General features: G+C 36.2%; 1 protein-coding gene across 2 annotated transcripts in view; it reads right to left on the minus strand.

Moving 5' to 3' along the window:
- The window catches only part of LOC107677501 (probable cation-transporting ATPase 13A3), a 47,424-nt gene that overhangs the window by 4,785 nt on the left and 17,808 nt on the right, over positions 1-24,831 (minus strand). For both annotated transcript variants that reach the window (XM_016472424.1, XM_016472423.1), the window contains exons 3-32: positions 21,573-21,660; positions 21,326-21,499; positions 19,412-19,588; positions 19,200-19,270; positions 19,029-19,112; positions 18,837-18,906; positions 18,561-18,695; positions 16,858-16,930; positions 16,501-16,632; positions 13,037-13,219; positions 10,842-10,999; positions 8,156-8,344; positions 7,614-7,675; positions 7,344-7,494; positions 7,113-7,229; positions 7,007-7,033; positions 6,760-6,913; positions 6,543-6,663; positions 6,277-6,401; positions 4,426-4,598; positions 4,030-4,158; positions 3,436-3,515; positions 3,227-3,269; positions 3,020-3,129; positions 1,930-2,026; positions 1,719-1,791; positions 1,326-1,491; positions 1,020-1,195; positions 488-576; positions 51-131 (exon numbers count right to left, since the gene is read on the minus strand). In XM_016472424.1, the coding sequence (XP_016327910.1) occupies positions 51-131; positions 488-576; positions 1,020-1,195; positions 1,326-1,491; positions 1,719-1,791; positions 1,930-2,026; positions 3,020-3,129; positions 3,227-3,269; positions 3,436-3,515; positions 4,030-4,158; positions 4,426-4,598; positions 6,277-6,401; positions 6,543-6,663; positions 6,760-6,913; positions 7,007-7,033; positions 7,113-7,229; positions 7,344-7,494; positions 7,614-7,675; positions 8,156-8,344; positions 10,842-10,999; positions 13,037-13,219; positions 16,501-16,632; positions 16,858-16,930; positions 18,561-18,695; positions 18,837-18,906; positions 19,029-19,112; positions 19,200-19,270; positions 19,412-19,588; positions 21,326-21,499; positions 21,573-21,623 (3,471 nt within the window). In that variant the 5' untranslated portion in view covers positions 21,624-21,660. The remainder of the gene's footprint in view (positions 1-50; positions 132-487; positions 577-1,019; positions 1,196-1,325; positions 1,492-1,718; positions 1,792-1,929; positions 2,027-3,019; positions 3,130-3,226; positions 3,270-3,435; positions 3,516-4,029; positions 4,159-4,425; positions 4,599-6,276; positions 6,402-6,542; positions 6,664-6,759; positions 6,914-7,006; positions 7,034-7,112; positions 7,230-7,343; positions 7,495-7,613; positions 7,676-8,155; positions 8,345-10,841; positions 11,000-13,036; positions 13,220-16,500; positions 16,633-16,857; positions 16,931-18,560; positions 18,696-18,836; positions 18,907-19,028; positions 19,113-19,199; positions 19,271-19,411; positions 19,589-21,325; positions 21,500-21,572; positions 21,661-24,831) is intronic.

Here is a 24,831-nt window from a genome sequence, read left to right on the forward strand (position 1 = left end):
ATCCACAACAATTAATGTGGCAGATGTAACAGCCTGATGTTCCCACTTACCTCGATGAAGACAGACACTACGGTGTTGCCCAGCACGATGAGCACCATAGACACACGCCAGCTCAAAGGAACACATACGAGCTGAGGAGAACGTCAATGTAATGAACTTCTTAAAACATATACTATCGATCAAAGGTCAGTAAGATGTTTAAGAAATTAATACTTTCAGCTAGGATGCATTAAAATGATCAACTTTAATAATGTAAGATTTCTATTTCAAATAAATGTTGTTCTTCTGAACTTCCTATTCAAAGAAAAATGAAAAAAAGAAAGTATCATGTATCCTGAAAATTATTAAGCAGCACTACTGTTTTCAACTTTAGACAATGAACTCTGAACAGTCTAAGTTTTATAAGGGCCCGAGTGATAATTACTCAAAGCATATAGGCCATATATTACAGTTTCTAAAAGAATCAATCATTAGGAAACAAACATACCTCTAAAAATTCATAGATTCCAGAGATTGGGACAAACATGATGAAAAACAGGAAAACGATGAGAATTAAAGCAGAGAGGACAAACGGCCCTGAATGAAGAAGAGGGAAAAAACAAACAAACAAACAGACAACCAGAAACACAGTCAGTGAAGAGTAAGTGAAAGCAGGTTTGCGTTTCCTCTGTTTTCAAGACAATGTCAGACAAGAACTATTTAATTTCAATATGCATATATTACCATGACATCACTTACATTTTAATTCTAGAAAAAAATTAAGTGAAAAAAAAAATCGAAATAAATACCTAAATTAACTGCACAAAAATATCAGGATGCAGAGATAGATTGCAAACATTATATCTATATAACATTCAATAGGAAATGTTCAAAATGTACTCTTAAATTTCTTTGAAATTCCATATGCATTAAATAGAATTAAAAAAAAGTGTGAGGGATTTTAAAACAATGTGAGTGAGCAATGTGAGTTTGTCACACTGCACTGTGAATGCATCAAGCTGAAAAAGGTTAATCCTTACAGTTCTTGTAGCTGGGCTGGCGGAAAGGTTTTCCTTTGGAGAAAATAATGGCAACAATGAGGTACTGAAAAGAGGAGACGAAGAAGAGTGTGGTATTCACACTGTTCATGATTCTTTCTTTAGGCTCTTCTTCAGTGGAGTTATCCATGTGATGGGGAGCAGAGCAGTTGTAGAAACTGTGAATTAAAGAAAACAAAAACAAAAAAAGACTGGAGCTGATTTTTTTTAATGCAATTAAGGTTAAGTACGAAAACAATATGAAGACTGTTTAAGTGTGTTGCAGTACCACTATTGCACTGTACTCACTCTGGTTTGGAGTACCAGTCCAATTCTTGGATCAAGAGGAAGGCCATGATCTGGAAACCCAGGCAAATGAGAATCTGGGCCAGAACTGAGAAGAGGAGAGGACCTGAGATGAGACCGGAGGGAGGTCTTCGGGCGACAAGCTCCTTCCATGCAGAATTCAAACTCACTGGGAGCAAATGAAAGAAATTATAGAAAATATACTTACAAATAATCAATAACGTACCTCCGTTTTCATGAGCTCAATGTCTTAGTGTTCAATGTAAATGCTTTCTGACAACATGAAATCAGAATATTTACTCCATCTATTTTATTGCATATTATTCTCAAGAAAAGGTTTGCAGCCATTAAGATCAATTTAAGCTGAACTAGAAAGACATTACAGATCATACTCACTAGTGAAGACAATTAAAAGAATGATAGCCATATCGATGAAGAGAAACTGGAAGTCGCCCAGGTTACTGCGAATCTGAAATATATATATATATATATATATATATATGTATAAGCAATCTCAGCATGAACTAATGACCTTCTGTCACTCACAAGCACAGAAAGATGTATAATAACTATAGTAAGTAGTTCAGTGAATGACAGGGGAACTTACGGAGTAGAGAAGGGCGACACTGAGGCATTGAATAATACTGTACAGAGCCATGAACTTAAACACACAGAAGGAGGTGATGAGAGCCGCTCTGCCCTCCCTGTGGAGAAACAACATGTGTGAGACTCTCAGAAAACAGAATGTTTTGTGTCATTGGGAAACGCTGTCTACAATGCTGAAGGTCCAAACAAGCACCCTCATCAACTCCAAATGGTTTATTTTCAAAACATTCAATTTGAGGTGCATCAGCATCATTTAGACTAATACAGCATCCTAACCAGTTTCCACAGAAACCAAGCAATCGACAAAATGTCCTGTTTCTCACTGTGGTTCATTAGGCACAAACTTCAATTACTCACATTAAGTTAATCAAACCCAGAAGAGTCATAATTTGTTTGCATGATTATTTTCTACTCTTTTTCTGGCCCTTCGAATTAAACAGGGTGTTTTGCCATGCCTATCCTACTTCCTCATTACTTTACTGTGACTGGGTGGGCTCTAAAATAGCCCTATTTATAGTCTTGTAAAATATAATGTTATTTCAATATTTATTATTTAAAATGTATATTTTATTTAACCATATCACTATATATCAATATGCCTATATAAAATAATGATTATTATTATTAGATTACTGAAAAATATTAAACAAAATAAGAATTATGACAGCAGGTTGTCCAGATGAAGGCTAATAGCAGACATAGCCAAGCTTTATTTATTTATTTATGTCTTAATTTCTTCATTTTTAACATTATACCGTCAAGCTTTTATTTTGGAACAAAAAATAAAAAAATACAAGGAGCCCTTAAAGCTTCTCTTTATAAATAAGTTCATATGGAGCAGCATTTATTGTAAATGTATATATCGTGTCACCTTAGCCAAAGGATTTGTTAACATGTTAATGCAGGATGTCGCATGTTTTTGGGTTTCTGATGTCAAAAAATCAAATGTTAGTAATTTTTATAAATGCTTTTGTTGGACTGGAGATGTTTTGAGTCCTGAAAGTTACTGTAGTGCAATGAATTCAGTTTGAAAACATGATTTTTCTTGAAAGGGCTTGAAACAGAGCTGTGCTGTGGTGCAGTTAGGACACCTGATCAGATTGGGCACACAGGTGATGCTGGGAGTTGTGGAGGTAAATGGAGAAGCCACTGAAGCCTCCAGCTCTGACAGGGAGATCCCAGCATGAGCTCTCTTCAGTGCCTGAGGACAAAACAGACAGACATCAGCTACACATGACACTTTCAGAATCGTAAAAGACACATATAAACCTTGAAACTAAGATTTTAAGGTCTCTCACCCCACAGTCGTTTGCTCCGTCTCCACACATTCCAACAAAATAGCTGCAGAAGAGAGAGGGACAAAAGGTTTAGCAAGGGTTTTACTACTTCTTAGTAGTTTACTACTTCTGAGTAATACTTTGTAAAACCCCAAGTATACACCAATGATTACTATTCTAAATAGACATGTAAATGGAGCTCTCATGAAGTGTGTGTGTTTAATACTCACTCTACACTTTCTAATGTCTCAACAAGCTGAGTCTTCTGGTCAGGCGCCATCCTTGCAAACACTGTTCCATGAAGCACCAGCTACACCAACAACCATAACACAATAAATATCACAATAAATATGTGACCCTGGATTACAAAACCAGTCATAAGTAGCACGAGTATATTTGTAGCAATAGCCAACAATACATTGTATGGGTCAAAATTATCGATTTTTCTTTTATGACAAAAATCATTAGGATATTAAGTAAAGATCATGTTACATGAAGATATTTTGTAAATTTCCTACCGTAAATATATCAGAACTTAATTTTTGATTAGTAATATGCATTGCTAAGAACTTCATTTGGACAACTTCAAAGGTAATTTTCTCAATATTTTGATTTTTTTGCACCCTCAGCTTCCGGATTTTCAAATAGTTGAATCTCGGCCAAAAATTGTCCTATCCTAACAAACCATACATCAATGGAAACCTTATTTATTCAGCTTTCAGATGATGTATAAATCTCAAGACCCTTATGACCGGTTTTGTGGTCCAGGGTCACATATATATAATATAAGCCATGTGTATACAAATCTTAAACTTTTTTTGTACCTTCTGTAGCAGGTCCTGGAAATGCTCAGTAATTACAGCAAATGATTTGCCGCTCATGGCAAAGTGATACTGTTCCTGAGTTTTCATCTCATCCACAGAACGCCCATCTTCCATAATAATCTCCATCTCCTGCCAAAGAACACAAGTACAGAGAGATGCTAAAGATAATGCTTCTTGAGATTTATTTTGCTGATTACCATAGCTTAATGCATATTGCATGGACATGTGTACTTCCATTGCATGTATCTTACTGTAACAGTGATTTTGCTAAAGGTATCTGAAAACTGTGTCAACGTGCCACAAATACTGGTGACTGATCTCAAACCGTATTAACCCAGAACATTAATTCCCATAAAGCCACAGTGACTGGGTCTGGCCAGTTGATGGCACACTGACCTCTAGTTTGGTGGGCTTGTTCGAGAGTTTGCTGGGTTTGTCGGCATAGTGCCAGGTGATCTTGGCAGCCTGGCCGTCTTTAGGGGGCAGAGCGTCGGCAATAATGACTCGGTCTTGTGGCTGAATCATGCCGCAGTCTCGTGCCACAGAGATGGCCGTCAGCATGTTGTCACCTACACAAGAGACAAAGAAAAGTTTAAGAAAACAAAAAAAAACCACCTTACAAAAAACCCCACATACTTTGGTACAGTGGTTTTTAAATCCCATTCAGAGACTTTTAGACCATTCAATATACTGGTACAAAGGTACTTTTTTATTAGTCAGTGGACAGAGATGATGGCTGGTGTCTGGCAATAACCCAATGCTCCTCATGATTGTAAGAGTAGGTCATGTACAACTCAATCTGCTTACATTCACAATGCTGCATTCAGCCTCGTCTGAACTTTGGAGCGCTTGGCTGGTAATCTGGAGAGCTGAGAACATTATTAGACGAGATTCCAGGAATACCTAATGATTTAAGCTACAAAGCTCCCAGACTCCTGTCTGCCTGCGGCTGGTCACCCTAAACTCCCTTCCATCTTCAAACAACATGGGCATATTCAGCTCCTGATAAGCTAACCAGGTGAACTAACATAAATAAGGTAAGAAGGGAGTAACTGAACCAGGTTTGTTGGACACAGATCAAACATGTCCTGTTAGGAAAACCTACAGAACTACTATGAGGAAAAAATGTATACATCATGGGCAGCACATGCAGTACACTAGTGCTCAAAAGTTTGGTATGCAAGTAATTTTGTAAAGGAATTAATACTTTTAATCAGCAAGGACACATTAAATTGACAGAAACACATTTACAAAATCACAAAAGATTTATATTTCAAATAAATGCTGTACTTTTGAATTTTTTATTCATTAAAGAATATATCAAATATATTCTATTTTAAAATGTATAAAAATAGAAAACAGTTTAAACTTTAAAATGTTCATATTTCACAATATTACTATTTGCAGTCTTGATGAGCAAGAAACTTTCCTTCAAAAACAAAATCTTTTGAATGGTACTGTATAACTTTACATAAAATATATGTGAATAGCCATGTTCGAAAATTTTAATTGACCATTTGGAAAGAATATTCATGAACTATATTAAAGTGCCCCTATTATGGATTTTTGAAAATTACCTTTCATGCAGTGTATGACACGGCTCTAAGTGAATGAAAACATCCCGCAAAGTTTTAAATCTGAAAGTGCACCGTGTATAAAGTTATTGTCTCTCAAAAGAAAGAGTCGACTCTGAATCATTGAAACGAGTCGTTTTTAAAACGAATCCCAAGCCGTTTCATGTTGACGTCAACATGAAACATTAGCATATTGCCCGCCCACTTGTTGGTCTTTTCGCATTGGTCTGAATGAAAGTGCTGCTTTCAGAGCAGTTAAAATAGCGGTTTCCCCGGTAATGCTGTACACAAAGGCAGCACGCTCACAAACGCTGCTTTATCAGGCATTACAGGCAAGATGAAATGAAATTTCGAACCAATCACCGCAGATTAGAGTCAAGCAAGGGAGGGGTTTGGAAAAAGGAATCATCGAGCGAATCGTTTGGGAGTCCTTGAGCAAATAAGGTAAAAATACATTCATATTATAAGACAATGAAAGTGTTTTTTGACCTTCCATGCATGTCAACCCGTTGTTGTGGACTCCCAAAACCAAAATATGAACCTTTCATTGCCCATAATAGGGGCACTTTAAACTCACAGGTTTTCTGAACTGGCATGGACGCAGGCCTGAAAAAAAATAAAAATAAAAATCACCAGTAGAACATGTAGACCACAGAAGTAATGTTTTCTGTACCTGTGACCATAACGGTGCGTATGTTGGCACGTCGCAGATCTTCCAGCACACCTGGAGTTTCCGTTTTCAGCTTGTTCTGCATGATGATCAAACCCAGAAAATCCATATTTTTCTCAATTTGATCCCTGTAGAGGAAGAGAGACCAAATATAGTTTGACATTAAACCAGAGCACAACATGGTAAAAGTTCCAGTATAACGTTGTAAATTATTTTGTAAAAGAACTTAATTTTGATTGAAGTGCCAGTAAAAAAAGCTTCATCTTTACCGGTTAATGTTCTGAACTTTGTGAAATGTAAGTTTGGATTCCAGCCGTCTGTGTGCCAGCGCGATGACCCGGAAGCCCTGTTTGGTGTAGTCCTCCAGAACCTCTGCAAAATCCTCTGGTACTGTGGTGCATTGTGAGAAAAAAATACTTAAATCCAACACTGATTTGAAACTCAAAAAAGATAAGATATTAATAACCGACGGATTTTTTCACTAACCTGTTTCTTTCTTACACAGGCTTGCCACAACCTCTGGAGCTCCTTTTAGATAGGCGTCCATGCGTCTCTCTCCGATCTGTCGGACAACCACGCTCATTCTCTGCAGAGCAGAGGAGAAGGAGAACTGCCGCACGATACCAATCATATATGACGCCTGCAGCATAAAAAAACAACAGACAGTATGTAAACACCCATATATGTCCATAAAATTCATAAACGAAATACAAATAATAGCCATTGTACATACCGAGAGCTCATACAGTTCAGACAGTTCCTGGAAAGAAACCGCAAGATATCAGAACAATGTTTTAAAAACAAATAATTTGGATTGTAATAAGCAGAGAAATGCTCACCATGTCCTGTTCAGGTGATATGACTGGTGGCGGCAGAAGCTGATTGGGTGGTTTTACGTAAGTGAGTTCAATGCGGTCGTGGTGAGCCGTCTCCTCTTCTGTAGCTTCCACCAATATCTGAAGACCACAGATAGACAGAGCGACACCAAAATAAATAAAAACAAGTACAACTTGTTCCAAAACTCGAATGAGAATATTAAAAACTGTTCTCCTGTCACAGCAGACACTGACCCATCCTGTGGCCTCGAACATCTTGAGGTCTAGTGGATCTCCAGAGAGCTGACCCTCAATCTTGGTGAGGGAGTGACAGGTGGCCATACAGGACACAAACTTGGTTGTTACTAAGCTCTTATCGTCTGCTTTTTCTTCCGAATGGTGGAATCTAGGGAAGAGAGATTCTTTGGTCAGAAAAGACACTTAAATGCCTGCAGTGAGAATTCAAAAGCAACTGAGAATGTTCTGTTAATCTATTTAATCTTTATTTTATAGTTATGATCATACCTGCCATCTTCTGCTCGTTGAATTCCCCACATGTCCAAGCCATCTTCTGTGAGGGTGCCAGTCTGAAATGATGCAGAGTAATAATTTTTTTTTAATTAATGAATTATAAAATTATAATAATTGTTATATAATAATAATAATAATCTGTTTTACATTATTATTATTAGTAGTAGTAGTCGTAGTAATAAAGTTTATTAAATAATCAATTTTATTAATATTATAACCAACAATAGTAATGTTTAAATAAGTAAATAAATTGTTTAATAATCAAATATTACATAACTGTTAAATGAAAAAAAATATATATAAATGATTAAATTATAACCTAAAAATTAATACTGCATATTAGACAATGAGGTTCTAAAATGTCACCACAATTTACCCTAGTTTTATGAAAAATAACCAGATTAAATGATAATTTGTGTGTGCTGAAAGTTGTTTTTAAAAACTTTAATTCCAGACGGTTATTAAAGTTGTTTCATAATATTTGACTCCTGTTTAATTCAGGTTTCACTAAAAGGACTTCAGTTTCCCATGTTTACCTTGTCAAAGCACACCAGGTTCAGCTGCCCACAGATGTTGATTCTTTGTGGGCTGATGGAGAATATCCCGACTTTCTTGAGGCGCCGCTGAGCATAGATGATGCCCGCCGTCATGGCTGCCGGCAGCGCAGGGGGCACCGTGATAGTAATGATGTCCAGAGACTTGACTATGATTTCCTTTACTGGTTCCTGCAGGACACACACCATGCCAGTGAAGCGCACATTTTCCACACTATATTTACTCGATTTATTGAACAGGTCACATTTTCCTAGAATTCACATTTAAAATTCTGCTCAAAGCTACATCCTATATACACAAATTGTGATCTATAACTTACAGTTGAGGTAAAACATTTACATTCCCCCTTTCAGAATCTGATAAATGTTCATTTTACCAAAATAAGAGGGATCATACAAAATGCATGTTATTGTTTATTTAGTACTGACCTGAATAAGATATTTGACATAAGATGTTTACATATAATCCACAAGAGAAAATAATAGTTGAATCTATAAACACTACCCCGTTCAAACGTTTATATCCCCATGATTCTTAATACTGTGTTGTTACCTGAATGATCCACAGCTGTGGGACGGGGGACTTTTGAACAGAATGGAGATGTGTACATTTTTCTTATTTTGCCTAAATATCATATTTTTTCATTTAGTACTGCCCTTCAGAAGCTACAGAAGATAGTTAGTTTTCTATCTGCTCCGATATTTAGAGGTCCTACCTCTTGCCTGATCGTAACCCTTCTTTTTAATGTTTTGTTTCTCTGATATTTTCCTCTTTTTTTTTTATCTGCCATCTCTCTCTATCTATAGTCGATCTACTAATATACCTCCTGTGCACTCAAATTGAGCTCTCTCTTCTCTGTCATTGCAAGACACGCCCCCTTACTGCTGATTGGCTACATGTGTGTTTTGGGACTCGGTCCGACGTTGTGGTCAAAAGTGTTTTTCAAAAATCACTAATGGCGCTTTTCCACTGCATGGTACGGCACGGTACGGCTCCGGACGGTGTCCTTTTTAAAAACACAGCTGTGGATCATTCAGGTAACAACACAGTATTAAGAATCAAGGAGTTGTAAACTTTTGAACGGGGTCGTTTTTATAAATTCAACTATTATTTTCTCTTGTGGACTATATGGAAACATCTTTTATGTGAAATATCTTATTCAGGTCAGTACTAAAAAAACAATAACATGCATTTTGTATGATCCCTCTTATTTTGGTAAAATAATTAACATATCCAGCGAGAGCTTGATGGGGCGACGCGGAATGAAAAAGTTTTTCAGGAGTCACGGCAGTAGAGGTGGCGCAGCTATAACGACGTGAATAATCCCGCCCACTCTAAAGCGATACTAAACTGCAGTGGAAACGCAAACCGAGCCGAACCGAGCCGTGCCGTACCGTACTGAGCCGTACCGAGCCGAGTCGTACCACGCAGTGGAAAAGCGCCATAAGTGCACCTTTAATGTGGTTTTTCCTTCTAGAGCATCAGTGAGCGTTTGAACCTTCTGTAATAGTTGCATATGAGTCCCTCAGTTGTTCTCAGTGTGAAAAGATGGATCTCAAAAGCCATACAGTCATTTTTGGAGAGGGTTCAAATACACAAAAATGCTGCAAAACCAAAGAATTTGTGGGACCTGAAGGATTTCTCTGAAGAACAGCAGGCAGTTTAACTGTTCAGGACAAACAAGGGACTCATGGGGACTCGCTAAACAAAACAAAAATAATAAAATAAAAACACAGCTGTGGATCATTCAGGTAACAACACAGTATTAAGAATCAAGGAGTTGTAAACTTTTGAACGGGGTCGTTTTTATAAATTCAACTATTATTTTCTCTTGTGGACTATATGGAAACATCTTTTATGTGAAATATCTTATTCAGGTCAGTACTAAAAAAACAATAACATGCATTTTGTATGATCCCTCTTATTTTGGTAAAATAATTAACATTTTGCAGATTCTGAAAGGGGGATGTAAACTTTTGACCTCAACTGTACAGGTGCATCTCAAAAAAATTAGAATATCGTGAATTTCAAAAAGTCATATATTCATATATTCTAGATTCAAAACGTTTTTTATTTTTTTTATTTTGATAATTAGAGCTTACAGCTCATGAAAGTCTAAAATCCAGTATCTCAAAATATTCGAATATTTACATTTGAGTTTCATTAAATAACCATCCCTACAGTATAAATTCCGGGTATCTCTTGTTCTTTAAAACCACAATAATGGAGAAGACTGCTGACTTGGCAATGGTCCAGAAGACGATCATTGACACCCTCCACAAAGAGGGTAAGTCACAGAAGGTCATTACTGAAAGGGGTGGCTGTTCAAAGATTGCTGTATCAAAGCATCTTAAATGCAAAGAACTGTTTTGCGAATCCTTTTTTTTTTATTGATCTTAGGAAATATTCTAATATTTTGAGATACTAGATTTTTGTCTTTCATGAGCTGTAAGCTCTAATCATCAAAATTAAAACACGTTTGAAATGTTTTACTTTACATGTAATGAATCTAGAATATATGAAAGTTTCACTTTTTGAAATAAGTTACAAAAAAAATTAACTTTTTCAGGATATTCTAATTTTTTGAGATGCACCTGTACATGCAAGTGGGATTGATGTCACAAAAATGCTGCTGTTCCTTTAAAGACAGTAAAGACAGATAAAAACCTGATTTATGATTTTCATGACCAAAGAATAGACAAAGACAATGCTTGCAACGGCCACCAGGCACAGCAGGAACAGGTAGGCATCCCGGTACAGCTTAAAATCTGTGGGTTTGGGGTACAGGATAGAGCGGATAAGCTGCCCTTTAGCAGTGCTGAAACCTAGAAAAGAAAAAAATATATATAATGAAATTGTAACTATGGGCTCTGTTACAAAACCTAGTCAGCTGTCTATGTAGGCAGTATTTTAAAGCATCAGCCAAGCAGATATTAGGGTTGGTACCGAAACCCGGTACCAATATGGCAACAGTACCTATGTAACCGGTATGTACTAGAACCGAATCCAAACGCAGATTTCGGTGCCATGCCTGAGCGATCGATTGAAATATTTAAGAAGCACGTAAGAAGCATCATCACTGGCACCGCACGTGAAAAATAATTTCCCGACCGAGAAAATGCACGTGAACTCAAGTCGGAAAACTCTAATAATACAAATCCAACACATATTTATAGTAACGCGAGTGTCCATGTTGTTTTCACATTCCGACTTAAAAGCACAACTCGGGAAATGAGAGCATCCGAGGAGCGCGTGAATGCAGTAATTACACTTGCTCTGATGGCAGCAGGTAGCCTTCCGTTAACTAAGCTAAACATGCTTAAATTAAAATTCCTAAAGCTAAACCTCCCTTGTATTCACATTTCTAAACCCGTTGTCCAACAAAAGAGAACATTATAACCTTTTCACTCCACAACACCATTCAAATGCTTCCTTTTGTGATCTGATGAGGCTTCTTATCACAGAATGAGGCAGAAAATATGTTCCATATGCTACTTTAAAAAGAATACATCGATTATCAATAAATTAGGGTGACCATACGTCCTCTTTTCCCCGGACATGTCCTCTTTTTGGACCTACAAAAATGCGTCCAGCATTTCTTAATTGCCCAAAATGTCCGGTATTTGGCTGTTTTCTTAATCCCACTCCCGCTGAATCTCTGACCATTGCCACCTGCTCCCGCAACATGTGTTTCGCTCCCGCGATTTTCGTGTCCACTTCTTTAAACATTCTAACATTGTGTATCATTTTGGCGCAACAGGGAGCCGCTCTCAGGATGCGGTGTATTTAAATATTTTTGAATGAGCGTTTGCGCTGTTTACTTTCACTTTCGATTTCGTGAAAGATCAGATATTTGTCAATGAGCTCAGAATCTGTTGAGCAGCAAATACTCCAGCATGGTCTTGTCAGTCATCTCTCCTTATTCTCGACCTGTGATCAGTCAAAGCTGACTCCGGTAGCTCTTGTTGGATGCAGGGTTGCCAAGTCCACAGAATTGGGCTACTTTTAAACTGTTGCCATGGGTTGATTTTCCCAAGTGGGTTAAAGGTTTGAAATATTGCATAAATTACATTTGACTGAAATGCTTGTATTGAAACATTTTGCATTCTACCTATGATAAAACTTTCATGGACGTCTACATTAACTGTTCCCTCCTGGTGGAATGACCTGCCCAGCTCAATCCAAGCAGCTGAGTCCTTAATATTTTCAAGAAACGGCTGAAAACACATCTCTTGTATCTTCATTTGACCCTCTAACTCTAGCACTCTCTATTCTAATGCTACTTCTAATTTTATCTGGGTTTTTTTTATTAAAAAACTTGACCCTTTAACATTTGGGTCTAACCCTAACCCTAACTACTTGTTTTATTTATAAAGAAAAAAGACACTAACACTAGCATTCTCTATTCTTTCTCTATTCTTTCCACTTATTTTCTTTTTATTTATTATAAATAATGATCTTCTAACACTAGCATTATCTGTACTTTTTCTGTTCTATTGAAACAAAATAAGAAAACAAACAAAAAAAAAAAGTCTTGCTACGTATACTGTTAGGTGAAGCCCCGCCCACGAACCCCGCCAATCCATCATTTTTTGGGGGAATTTTTATTTATTTATTTTTTAATAAGTATCGGTTCAGGCACCGGAACCGTTTTAAAAGTATCGATTTGGCACCGGTATCGAAAAAAAAAAAAAAAAACGATACCCAACCCTAGCAGATATGCTGCCTACTAAGGTAACTTTTAGTGCAAACTCAAGGCAGCATCAGATAAATCCCACAATACATTAAAAGACAAAAAAGTGGCAAACAAAGTATGTAAAATGTTGCTTAAAATGTAGTTGGAAGTAGTTCTGGCTTCTAACCTGTGCGGACCACCACGGCTTTGACCATTTCTCCCGTGTAGTAGCGGGTCTGTATGACGTTTGTGCCACAGAAGAGTGTATGTCTCTTGTGTTCCTCTGTGCTGTAGATCTCGTCTCCATCCCCACCCTTCTTGTCCCATTGAGGGTTTGGAAGGTCAGTCTTTGTGACTGGAACACTCTCACCTGAATATATGAAATGAGAGAAGAGAACACAGAAACATTTGTGAGACATACATATCTTTATTTTATTCACAATAACAATATGCTCAAGCAAAAAACAAAACAAAAAAAAAGACAATAGCAGCCATTAATAATGACAAAGCACACCATAAACATGAAATCTGTAACATTAGCACATGAAATAAAAACAGTTTTCAGAGAAGAAAGCTAAAGTAAACAAAATCTTACTGCAAATTAATACATGTATTAACTTAATCATAAAAAGCATTATTTATTTATTTATTTTAATTTAAAAATTTTACTCCATTAGTGAAGTTACATTAGTGTCAAAAACTTTGTAAAATATATTTTTCTTCATATCTCACACAATTTTGTTGATGAATATACTGTATAAGTCTATTGACGAACCATTGCAGCAAGAAAAATGAATCACTTTTTTTCATTCCTGGGATTCGGTAATATTTCAGTCCCCCAGAGTTTCTAAAGTGGTGGTTCACCAAAATGATTTGTTAGAAGCTTTTCGCAAAACTTTGAGATGCCCATTATAATAAATAAAAATAATTATTGCATTTTAATATTTTTAGCATTTTATTTATTTTATTTATTGGTTTATTTAATAGGGACCATGCATATTCATGAACATTGTTGTATAAATATAAAATATATAAATATGCCAGAATTAGTAACAATAACTACTTTTCATCTGCAGTCCCTAGCATAAAATAATGTCTTATATCTATCTTAAACCAAGCATTTTGTCATGTCCCTGAGGCACTTCACGGAGTTTGTACTTAGAAAATTATTAACAAAATGTGCAAAGTGTCTGTGATTTTTGGCAACAATGTAAGCATTTATTTGTGTTCCTTTCTTGTAAAAAATATTTTTCTAAAAAAAAAAAGAAAATTATTTTATTTAAAAAACCAGACTTTAAAGTTATGTCCTCAGTCTGAACGCAGCCCCGTCACACTAGCCATTCTACTCCCATAATAATTTAGACTCCACTCATATGTGACATCATTTACCAGAAATGACATCTTTCAGGTCTCTTTAATAGTGGTGTAGAAAATGGTTAGTAGATTCTAGGGCTGCACGATAAATCACATGCGATATTTAACGCGCATCTTATCAGTAAAGCCGGTTCTGTAATCAGCGGTAAATCTCCATCAATATCGCATGCGATTTATCGTGCAGCCCTAGAATCTACTAACCATTTTGTACCGCTGATTACAGAACCGTCTTTCTGACAAGATGCGCATTAAATATTGCATGCGATTTATCGTGCAGCCCTAGTAGATTCATACTTTTTATTCATATTTGGGGCATGTTATAGTCAGGGAGGATACTGTCAAGCTTAACAACTCAACCCCGTCACATAAAATTAAGATGGAAAATTATTACTTTTTCAACATTTTATTTTAATACACAAGTATATACAATGTACTTATTTTATTGCTGCCATATATGGTCTACTCTCCTACACTACATGAGGAGCAGTGGCCATTTTGAGTGAAAAACCACAACCCCGTCACAAATATATGTATTTCTCATTGTTACAGGATTGTAAACTTGTGACAGGGTTGAGTTATCTGCCTCATTTATTAAGAATTTTAATGAAAAAATATAAAATAGTCATGGTTTCAGTAAATATATATACTCCAAAATCATGACAACTCATATTTTTGTTTTAAATAGAATTTTTGATGTAATATGTCCACTTAAACATTGACAAGCATCATACATCAGAAACTGCACCCACATTTGCAGCAGAAAGACAATGTTGGCCATGGAGATATGTTGACCCAGAAACAAGGGGACAATATGATACAGAAACAAAACCAAAAATTTTAATTTAAGGCAATGTATCCCTTCAGATGTTACAGTCTTCAACCACCTTGTCACATTAATATTTTTAGAAAATTATAGGGAAGACAATTGAGAACAAAAGTATTTCTTGCTGATTACCATCTGACGTTAAGGGCTAAAACAATAAAATTGTGGTTTTAGTTAATTTTAAATTAAAAATATTTACTTGCTGCAATGGTTCGTCTGACATACAGTATATTCATCAACAATTTGTGTATTTTTAGCTTCAGTCCTATAAAAATGTGAAAATTATGATAATTTGATCAAATATGACATTTGTTATCATTATATTGTTATCAGTAGGGGTTGAACGACTTTTGACTTTTATGTGATGAAAGTCGAGTCGAAGTCGACTAGTCGCTGACGATCTGAGCGTGATGTACGAGCTATTGTCTGTAATGTGTGTGCGTTACAGTGTAGCAGCACATTATATTAGAACGGCGATTAACTTACCTGTACAATAAGCGGTTTAAAACGTGCATCCTCCTGGACAATTTCGAGCATCCCAGTGACTAGTCGACATCAAGCGTCATGGCAGAGCATTGAAGTTGACTAGTCGGTGCAACCCCTAGTTATCAGGGACACATGAGCAGTAGGTACATGTTTGTTTTATAACAATTTCTGTGTAAAATCCTTTTTAAACCAATCCCATTTTGTCCGTTATGGGGTTGAGAAAAAAAGGGGTCTAAAGCTGAAAAAAATAATGAAAATAATGAAAGGTCTTTAATGCCCGAGGTGGGAAATTATGATTTTTTGGAGGTTTAATATGTGCCTAATGATGTGGGGTATTTAGAAGTTGAATCACATGTAGTTGAAAAAAATGTACATTCCAAGTTGAAATGTTACCGAATACCAGGAATGACCCATATGTCTATTGACGAACCATTGCAGCAAGAAAATTAATCACTTTTTTTCACCTGAAAGTGAAAGTTTATGCAAGTAAAATTAGTTTATTTTGTTTGAAAACTTTTCAGAGTAATATTCATGTTGTTTAGAAAGAAAGAAATATCTACCTTATTCTTCCAGTAATAGCGGGCACAGCCATTTATAAATTGAATGTGTCTGGCTACCGGTGTCATCCGCTTCCAGCTATTTTTGGTTGTACAGAACAGTTCGTTTTGCTACTTGATACTGCAAACTGGTGTTTTTTTACCATATTATTTTAATGCATTATCTTAATTATGAAAACAGTTTTACAGTTTACTGCACTTTATTCTTCTCGTTATTTCCCCACAGCGGCTAATGAACCGGAAGTCTCGCACATTCACAGAAAACGGCTTACTTCTGCGATGAAAAATAAGGTGGATAGGTTTCATATATTTGGACTATTTTTGAGCAATCATTAGGAATATATGATTTTTCCCCAAATCGCCCCTCTCTAATCAACTTCTATGACATCGCATTTGGATGCAGCCAATCACCTGTAAGCATGCTCTCATTAACAATGCAGGTTCCACAGATGAGCACTGCATCACAGGGCATGACGGTCCCGTTGCTGGGGATGACGATGACATCGCCGGGGACCAAGTCTGTGGACAGGGCTTCCTCTGTTTCTGTACAGCAAAAACAGAAGACAAAGACAGAGCAGTGAAATAAAACCAGTCTGTCTCAGCAGATCACTTATTACCCATGCTTCCTTGCACAGGAGTGCTGACTCATCGTGACTTTGGCCACTGCGCCAGGCTCCCTGATGCAGGCAATCCAGACCTACAGCAGTGCCGTCATTACAGATATACTTAGATGTACTGCAAAAGCATATTCCTCACTCTGAGCCGTACCGTTTTCGCCCCTGTAGACTGTAACTCGAACAGTACTGTGTGCTGCCACCATGTCGTGTAGCATTACATATTGCTGTAAAACAAAAACAAAAAAGTTCATGTGAAGCACAAATAAACATTCTCCTGACCAGGCAGCACAGATAACCTAATAGGCATATAAAAATACACACATTAACTGATAACAGATGTCAGTTATGCAATCAGAAATTTAGCATCAACTCTAACCTTGGATACGTCCATATGCTTGATAACTCTAAAATACAACATTATACTGATCTATTTGTAGAAATAACATAGAATCAAAATGGCCATATTAGTGTTACAATGTTACAGTAAATGTCTTTAGTTTTATTATGCATGATTCATCAGTGTTTGTTATTTCATTAAAAAGTAAAATTTCATTAAAATGTAAAAACTTTTGCTTAGAAAATGACTGATTATTTATTTATTTATTTATTTATTTGACTTAAGTCTTTAATTAAACATTTTATTATTATTAGATTATTATTATTATTATTATTATGTTTAATTAATTGTGATATTATATTTATTATAGTTTATTCATCCAATTTGTATTTTCCCTGTCTTATTAATAAAGTATTTACATATTTAATCATTAAATTTAAATAAGCATTTACTATACTAAAATAGAATACAAAACTTACAATAAGTAAAGTATATCATAAATATGTAGTATATTATACAAAATAGTATAGAATTTTAATATAGGTCATTAATCGGTTAAGGCCAAAACTTGAAATGTATTTATTTACATATACATACATACATACATACATATACATATACATATACACATACATATACATATATATATACACACACACACACACACACACACCCATATATGTGGGATTTTTGTCTTTTATAAAATAGTATACAAATAATATTTAAAATAGTTTATATACTTAATGGGGAATGTCTGTCTTTAAAATAATATTTAAAAATACTTAATACTACATTTAAAATAGTGTAGAAAGCTAAATTATAGTATGTATAGTAATAATTATGTTGTATTTTATACAAAATTTAATTTTTGTATATATATTATTGGTTATTAATTGGTTAACAAAGGCCAAAATTTTAAATGTATTTATTTTAATAATATTTAAAATAGCACAAAATACAAAATGCATACCATGTATAATAAACTATATAAAATACCATGTACTTCTATTTTGTACAAATACAAATACTTTGTATAGTATACAGAATAGCATACAATTTTAACAAGCCATTAATCAGTTACTAGCCAAAAATAATCAATGAGCACGTTTACATGCACACCAGTAAGCTGATAACTCACAAATATCAGCTTACTAAAATAACCAGTTTACATGCACATCAGTAACCTGACAACGCAAGTAAGCTGTGTTTACATGACTTTATTAATAAATCAGGTTATTTCCCTTTAGTGACGTCAAAATATAATCATTTGCGTATCTGACTCAGAGTATTCCGTATGTTGTCGGTTGTGATGTTAAATAAAGCTTGCAACATGTCAGAAACCTACAGCTCATATATTATCCTCCCATGCAGTTATAATGCAGCGTTTTGACTGAACCACTTCTACTTCTGCTGCACGAGATGACACTTAGAAGTTCTGCCCTATATTACTAACTATTCCATTCCACTCAAAATATAGCAGCACGTAAATAAAATGTGAATGCCGTTTTAAAGCTTACCTTTTTAATAGTGTAGAGAGAGGTAGCTATTGATATGACTGACATGACGACTATGGCCATTGCGTAGTAATAGTATTCATCAGTACACCACAGGATAACACTGAAGAGCTGGAAGATGTAGAAAGGATTGAGGACCTGAGAAAGAGAGAGAAAGATAGAGACAAGCATCAGTTCCTTTATTTCAAGTTTCTGAGAAGACATATTCACCACAGCAGCATCAGCAGTGTTGTGTCACACTGTTCTCCAGCCAGGGTCAGTTTCACATTTAACTCGTACCTCCTTAATTAGCAGCTTGAAAAGAGAAGGCACTTTCACGTCTATTTCATTCAGTCCGAAAAAAAATCTCCTAAAAAAGAAAAGGAAACAAAATTACACTGACCAACAAGTCAACTTTATTGTTGAGACCAGCAATCAACATTCAATTCCAGACACAGCGTCAGCTAAACACGACAAATTCAAAGGTTTCACCTGTACTCCTGCTGGTTTTTGTTGAGCCCGGCGCTGTGCTTTGAGTGAACGGATGAGCAGGTCATGCTCAGATCTTCCAGGCCTCTGTAGAACAGTGAAGTTTTAGGGATTCACAGAGCAGAATTTACACAAATCATCAGATTCAGACTATAAACGGGTATGTTTTCTTACTTCAATACTTCAAAGTTCTGAATGGAGTCGTTCCAAAAGTATTTAGTGCTGTGGAGGGTAAAATAACGTCTCTGTAATACAAAAGAGAAAGAAAAAGATATTTACCCACTCACCGATAAAGTCTAATTATATGGTTTGCAAATACCAGAATTTGTGGAAATGCAGAATTGAACTATATGGAAAGGATGGGATGGATTTGATGCGGATGATACCGGCACATGCTGTTCCTCTGGATTCCTGGTGATTTTCCCAGGGGCGGAGTCAGAGGGGTTGAGGGCGTGGTCATTGGCCTGAGGGGAGGCGGTTTGAGAGGCCAGGTTGTCATAAGGGTCCTTCCCAGGGGCCAGCATTATCCGAATCCTCGCTCGAAACCAGCGCTTGAACTCGTCCTATGGACAAACACAGAAACAGATTATACGCAAACACATCTTAATGAAAAAAACGTTGCAGACAAATTAGAAAACTTAGCATTGTAATGGTACACAAACTGTGAAACATTAAAGAACTCCAAGGTTGGCTAAAAAAAAAAAAGGGTGTTTCAAGTGACTTACACTGCACTATAATTATGACTGGCAGCCATTCAAAAATTATCTGCCTCAGAGTTGAGGGTTATCTACCACTGAACAACAGGACATCTGAAGCATTATGTAATTCTTAAAGTCTATTAAGTCTTAATACTAAAATCCTAAAAAATATAAAGGTGAAGCATTTGAAATACTTAAGTTTTATTAACTCTCCTATATGAAATCAGGCAAAAGATGTGCATTGACAAAGCAAAAGGTGTGAAATTTCACGCAAAGGCACATTTAATACTATTTAATTTAATTTATGCATTTAGCAGACGCTTTTATCTAAAGCGACTTACAGTGCATTCAGACTATACATTTTTTTTACCAGTATGTGTGTTCCCTGGGAATTGCATTCGGGCTATACATTTTTTTACCAGTATGTGTTCTCCCTGGGAATCAAACCCATGACCTTTTGCGCTGCTAACACAATGCTCTACCACTGAGCCACAGGAGCACTACTTAACATTAATAAGAAAACAATTTCATCTTTTTATTAAACTAATATTTTAAAATTTAATCATATTTATAAAGCAGAACAAAAAATAGAATAAAAATGTATAGAGTGTATAATATACTAAATTGTGTATATACAGTGTTGAGGAGTAACTAGTTACATGTAACGGAATTATGTCATTTTAAATGCAAAATAAATGTAACTAATCAGTTACAATTATTGAGAAAAAATGTGTAATTAAATTACAGTTACTTATGAAAATGTTAACGATTACTAAGTGGGTTACATCTGAATATTTCACACATACAGATTTGAATGATTTCTTTCCCAAATTGCATCGACTGCTCTAAAATATGAGACACCAATGATTCACTAGTTTAGGATACAGAATAGGACATATTCAATAACAGTTTAATTTCCTATTTGGATTTATGTATATGCTTTTTTTTTTTAGATTAACTGTTTTTCAAAGGCATTGTCAGATGCCTGTGTTTCCGGTCATAGCTATGCAAAGATTTGATTTCAAAAACAGTATCATAACTATTAAACTATATCTTATGATTTTAAATCTGTATTTAACCTCAGAATGATCTCAAAGTAAGTCTGATTTTGTGGTGGCCGTGCTTTAAAATTCAATTATTACAATCTTAATTTAAGTGATGAAGGATTTTGAAAGTCTGACAGTGATCAGTGTTGAGTACTACTGGTTAATCCTATCTGCTTTAAATGGTTCAAAATGATTAACAGTTAAAAACATTCATTAGAAATTTTGAAAAGTAATCAAAAAGTAGTCAAATGTAATTAGTTGCATTAATAAAGTAATTGAAATAGTTACAATACTCATTACATTTTATATAGGGTAACTTGTAATCTGTAACCTATTACATTTCCAAAGTAATCTTTCCAACCCTATTTATATGGTGTCCAAAAATTATACAAAATAGCATAGAATTTTAAAATTGACCATTTACCAGTTTATAGCCAATATCTGAAAATTAATTATCAACTGATCCAAAATATCTAAGCAAATCCGGATGCACAAGACATGTTAATATGTGAGGTGTAAGAGAGCCCAAAAAGTTTTCTTGAGGTTTAATACATACAGCGCTTCGTAAGAGGGCGACGTCTGCGTCTCTGACGGTGGTCCGTGTGCAGGTGGCCTTCACACACCATTCAGGCATCCAATAGAGCAGCAGGAAGAGAAAACCGCCTGTACAGAGACCACCCAAACCCACCAGAACCAGCTTCCATCGGCACAGCCGATACCCACTCAGCTCCTGGACAGAAAGAAAATCAGCTCATGTGCCTTATAAGAGAAAAAAAGGCAAAAAAACGGAAGGAGAAACATACCATCTCATCCTCCAAACCCTTGTTGACAATCTTCAGATCTTCCTTCTCCATCCTGATCTTTAGTCCTGCCTGGATAACTGCTGCTCTCCTGCACACACACACACACACACACACACAGAGATCACACGCTAAGAGAGAGAGTGTGTGTGTGTGTGTGTGTGTGTGTGTGTGTGTAGTACAGTAAGGATTGTGTGAGGCCCAATAACAGCTGTTATACCATTGGACTGTACTGACAACCAGCTGACCTGAGATGACACATAATCATGTGCACACAAACACAAACACTCAGAGAAGAACTTCCTGTGAGTCACGATCCTGAGCACTACAGCTGAGAGCCACGCTGAGAGTGTTCTCAGACACACATGAGAGCCAGACAACAGCTGGCAAACCAGTGAGACAATTTGACAATCAAACACACGATAAAAAAAAAATGCAGAGAGATCTATTTATTTACACACAGGGCTAAAAATTAATTTTTACATACCAACGGTTGGTGAACTGACAAAAGTTACCAGTCATAATTATTTCCTGTCACCTTATTGGTTTCATATCACATTTTTATTAGTTATGTTTAAGCATCATATAAAATTTTACACTTGTATTAAAACACTGTTTTTGGATTGTGGGGATTTTAATAAATAATGAATTCACATCAGCAAAGGCTATATTCATGTTGAAAAAACAAACAAACAAACAAAAAAAACTAACTAATTAAAATGATTTAATGTGAGAATACTGCCAAATCACCATATGGAGTTTTGGATTAAAAAAATAATAATAATAAACATGAGACAGGCATCCTAGTAGGGTTGTGTGATAATGACAAAATTATATCAATATTTTGTGGAATTTTGTTGATAGTGATTAGACGATATTTTGCTGAGAAATTAACTTTTCCAATAGGTTTAAATTGATTTTTACCTTTTATTGGCCTTTTTACCTTTATAAGGCTAATTTCTTCTAACCTAATCAAATGTATGCATCATCTTTTATGTCAAATTCTTTAATCAATAAATTTTAATAGTAAGACACTATAAGGCTGTTACTAACCAATCAAATGAAATCAGGATCTGGTGTTGTTAAAAGACCCGGTATTTCGGTACCAAGTCGGTACTAAAAAAATGAAAACGTTACGGTACCAGGTTTTCTTAAGTACCGGTGGTACCGAGTACCCGGTCAACCCGGTTCCCTTTCATGGGAACTTCGAACTGCGTCCTCTAGGGGTCGCTATGGGGAACGCCTCGTCGTGACCCATGTCTGAAGCATACATTGAAAAAACACCAACTCGTTGGCCGGCGACAGCCATGACGTCACTACCGGTGCGACTATAGTATAAATAGGCGCCGGGAGCACACATCATTCTCTTCTTCGTCTTCATTGACTGTTCTGTTTGAAGCGTGCATTCCAAGGAAAAAGTAAGAGTTATCTCTATTTATTATGGCGAGCACTAGCAGAGCATTTAGAAGGTGTGTGCATCCGTGTCATCGCTATTTGACACCAGATGACACACACGATCTATGTGTTATTTGTTTGGGCGAAGAGCACGCACGCAATGTCCTCGAGGGAGCAATCTGCGTGCATTGCGAGTTTTTTCCAATGAAAAAGCTCCGTTTATCAGGATCAAAAACATTTGTGTTTGCAATGCAAAGGTGGCACAGAATCTGCATCTGAAGTGGCATTTAGATGCATTTACACAGACTTAAATGCAGGACATGAATGCATTTAACCTGCAGTTACAAATGCATAAATAATGTTTTGTTAAAACAACACCAACAAACACGTTGAATACTGATATTTGAAATGATTTTGGGGGGAGGGGGAAAATATAATGTAAACCTAAAATCGCCAGTAGGTGGTGGCAAATCACTGCATGAGTGAGTCATTGAGTCATTCATTCAAATGATTTGTTCAAACGGCTGATTGATTCAGTAACGAAACAATCGTGTTGCTCAAAGACGCAAAACATTTCTGCTGTGGCTTTGTTTGGAACTATTTTCGTTGATGAAATAGAACAAAAACAGGAACTTGTGTCTAAAAAGTAAGTCACCTAATATTAACTTCTTGATTATTGAGCTGTTCATCAAATCAATATCACATTTGCAATCGTGTTGAAATTTGGAGGAAAACGTCACTCTTCATGTGATAGCAAATGATGTAAATATAAAAGACATATAAAAGTCATACGAGGGCATTTTTGCACCCTTACCTTGAATTTTGGGGGAAACTGTAAATGTATTTTAAAGGGTCATATGATGCGATTTCAAGTTTTCCTTTCTCTTTGGAGTGTTACAAGCTGTTCGTGAATAGATAAGTTCCCTAAAGTTGCAAAGACTAAAGTCTCAAACCCAAAGAGATATTCTTTATAAAAGTTAAGACTCGTCCATGCCCTCCTAAAACGCCTCGTTTAAACACGCCCCCACGTCTACGTCACGATGTGGGAAGATTTGCATAACACCGCCCAAATGTTCACGCAAAGAAAGGCATCTTCCACATGAAATCTTCCACATGTACAGCACATACATACAGAGAACTGAAATTGCGTTACTCTCAGACCCTTGGTGCATACAGGTAACACTAACAGTAGAGCATAAAAATACAGATAAAATATAAATACAACTATACAAATATACAATAAGGACATGTAAAAAAATAAAAAGTTAAATAAAGCAGCTCCACGGCTTCTGGTTGGCCCGGACAGTGATGGTCTTTGTGACCGTTACATCATCAATACACTTGGTGATGTAGACAGTGACAGTCTCTGAGTATTCTTGGAGGTCTGTGGAGATATTGTATGTGGCAGCCTGCTTAAACATATTCCAGTCAGTGGTGGTAAAACAGTCTTGAAGAACCTCTGACGACCCTTCAGGCCAACCTTGTATTTGTTTGTGAACTGGTTTGGCGACTTTAACGAGCGGTCTGTATGCAGGCATTAGCATGACAATGATGTGGTCTGAGGCACCAAGGTGGGGGAGGGGGAGGGTCTTGTAAGCTCCTCACTGGGTGGTAAACAAAGTCCAGAGTGTTGTTTCCCCGTGTTGGAAAGTCTATGTGTTGGTGTATTTTTTGGGAACACACTCTTTAAGTCTGCGTGGTTGAAATCCCTAGCTAAGATGAGAAAAGCATCCGGGTGGGCTGTCTGCTGCTCATTGATGTGCTGGTACAGTTCATTTAGTGCCTCGCTCCTGTTGCGGTTGTTGTAGCTGGCAGGGATGTATACAGCAACGAGCAGTATGGCTGTATATTCCCTCAGTAGATAGAA

The sequence above is a fragment of the Sinocyclocheilus anshuiensis genome, unplaced genomic scaffold (assembly GCF_001515605.1).
Source record: "Sinocyclocheilus anshuiensis isolate Anshui unplaced genomic scaffold, SAMN03320099.WGS_v1.1 scaffold660, whole genome shotgun sequence".
NCBI classification, from domain to species: Eukaryota; Metazoa; Chordata; class Actinopteri; order Cypriniformes; family Cyprinidae; genus Sinocyclocheilus; species Sinocyclocheilus anshuiensis.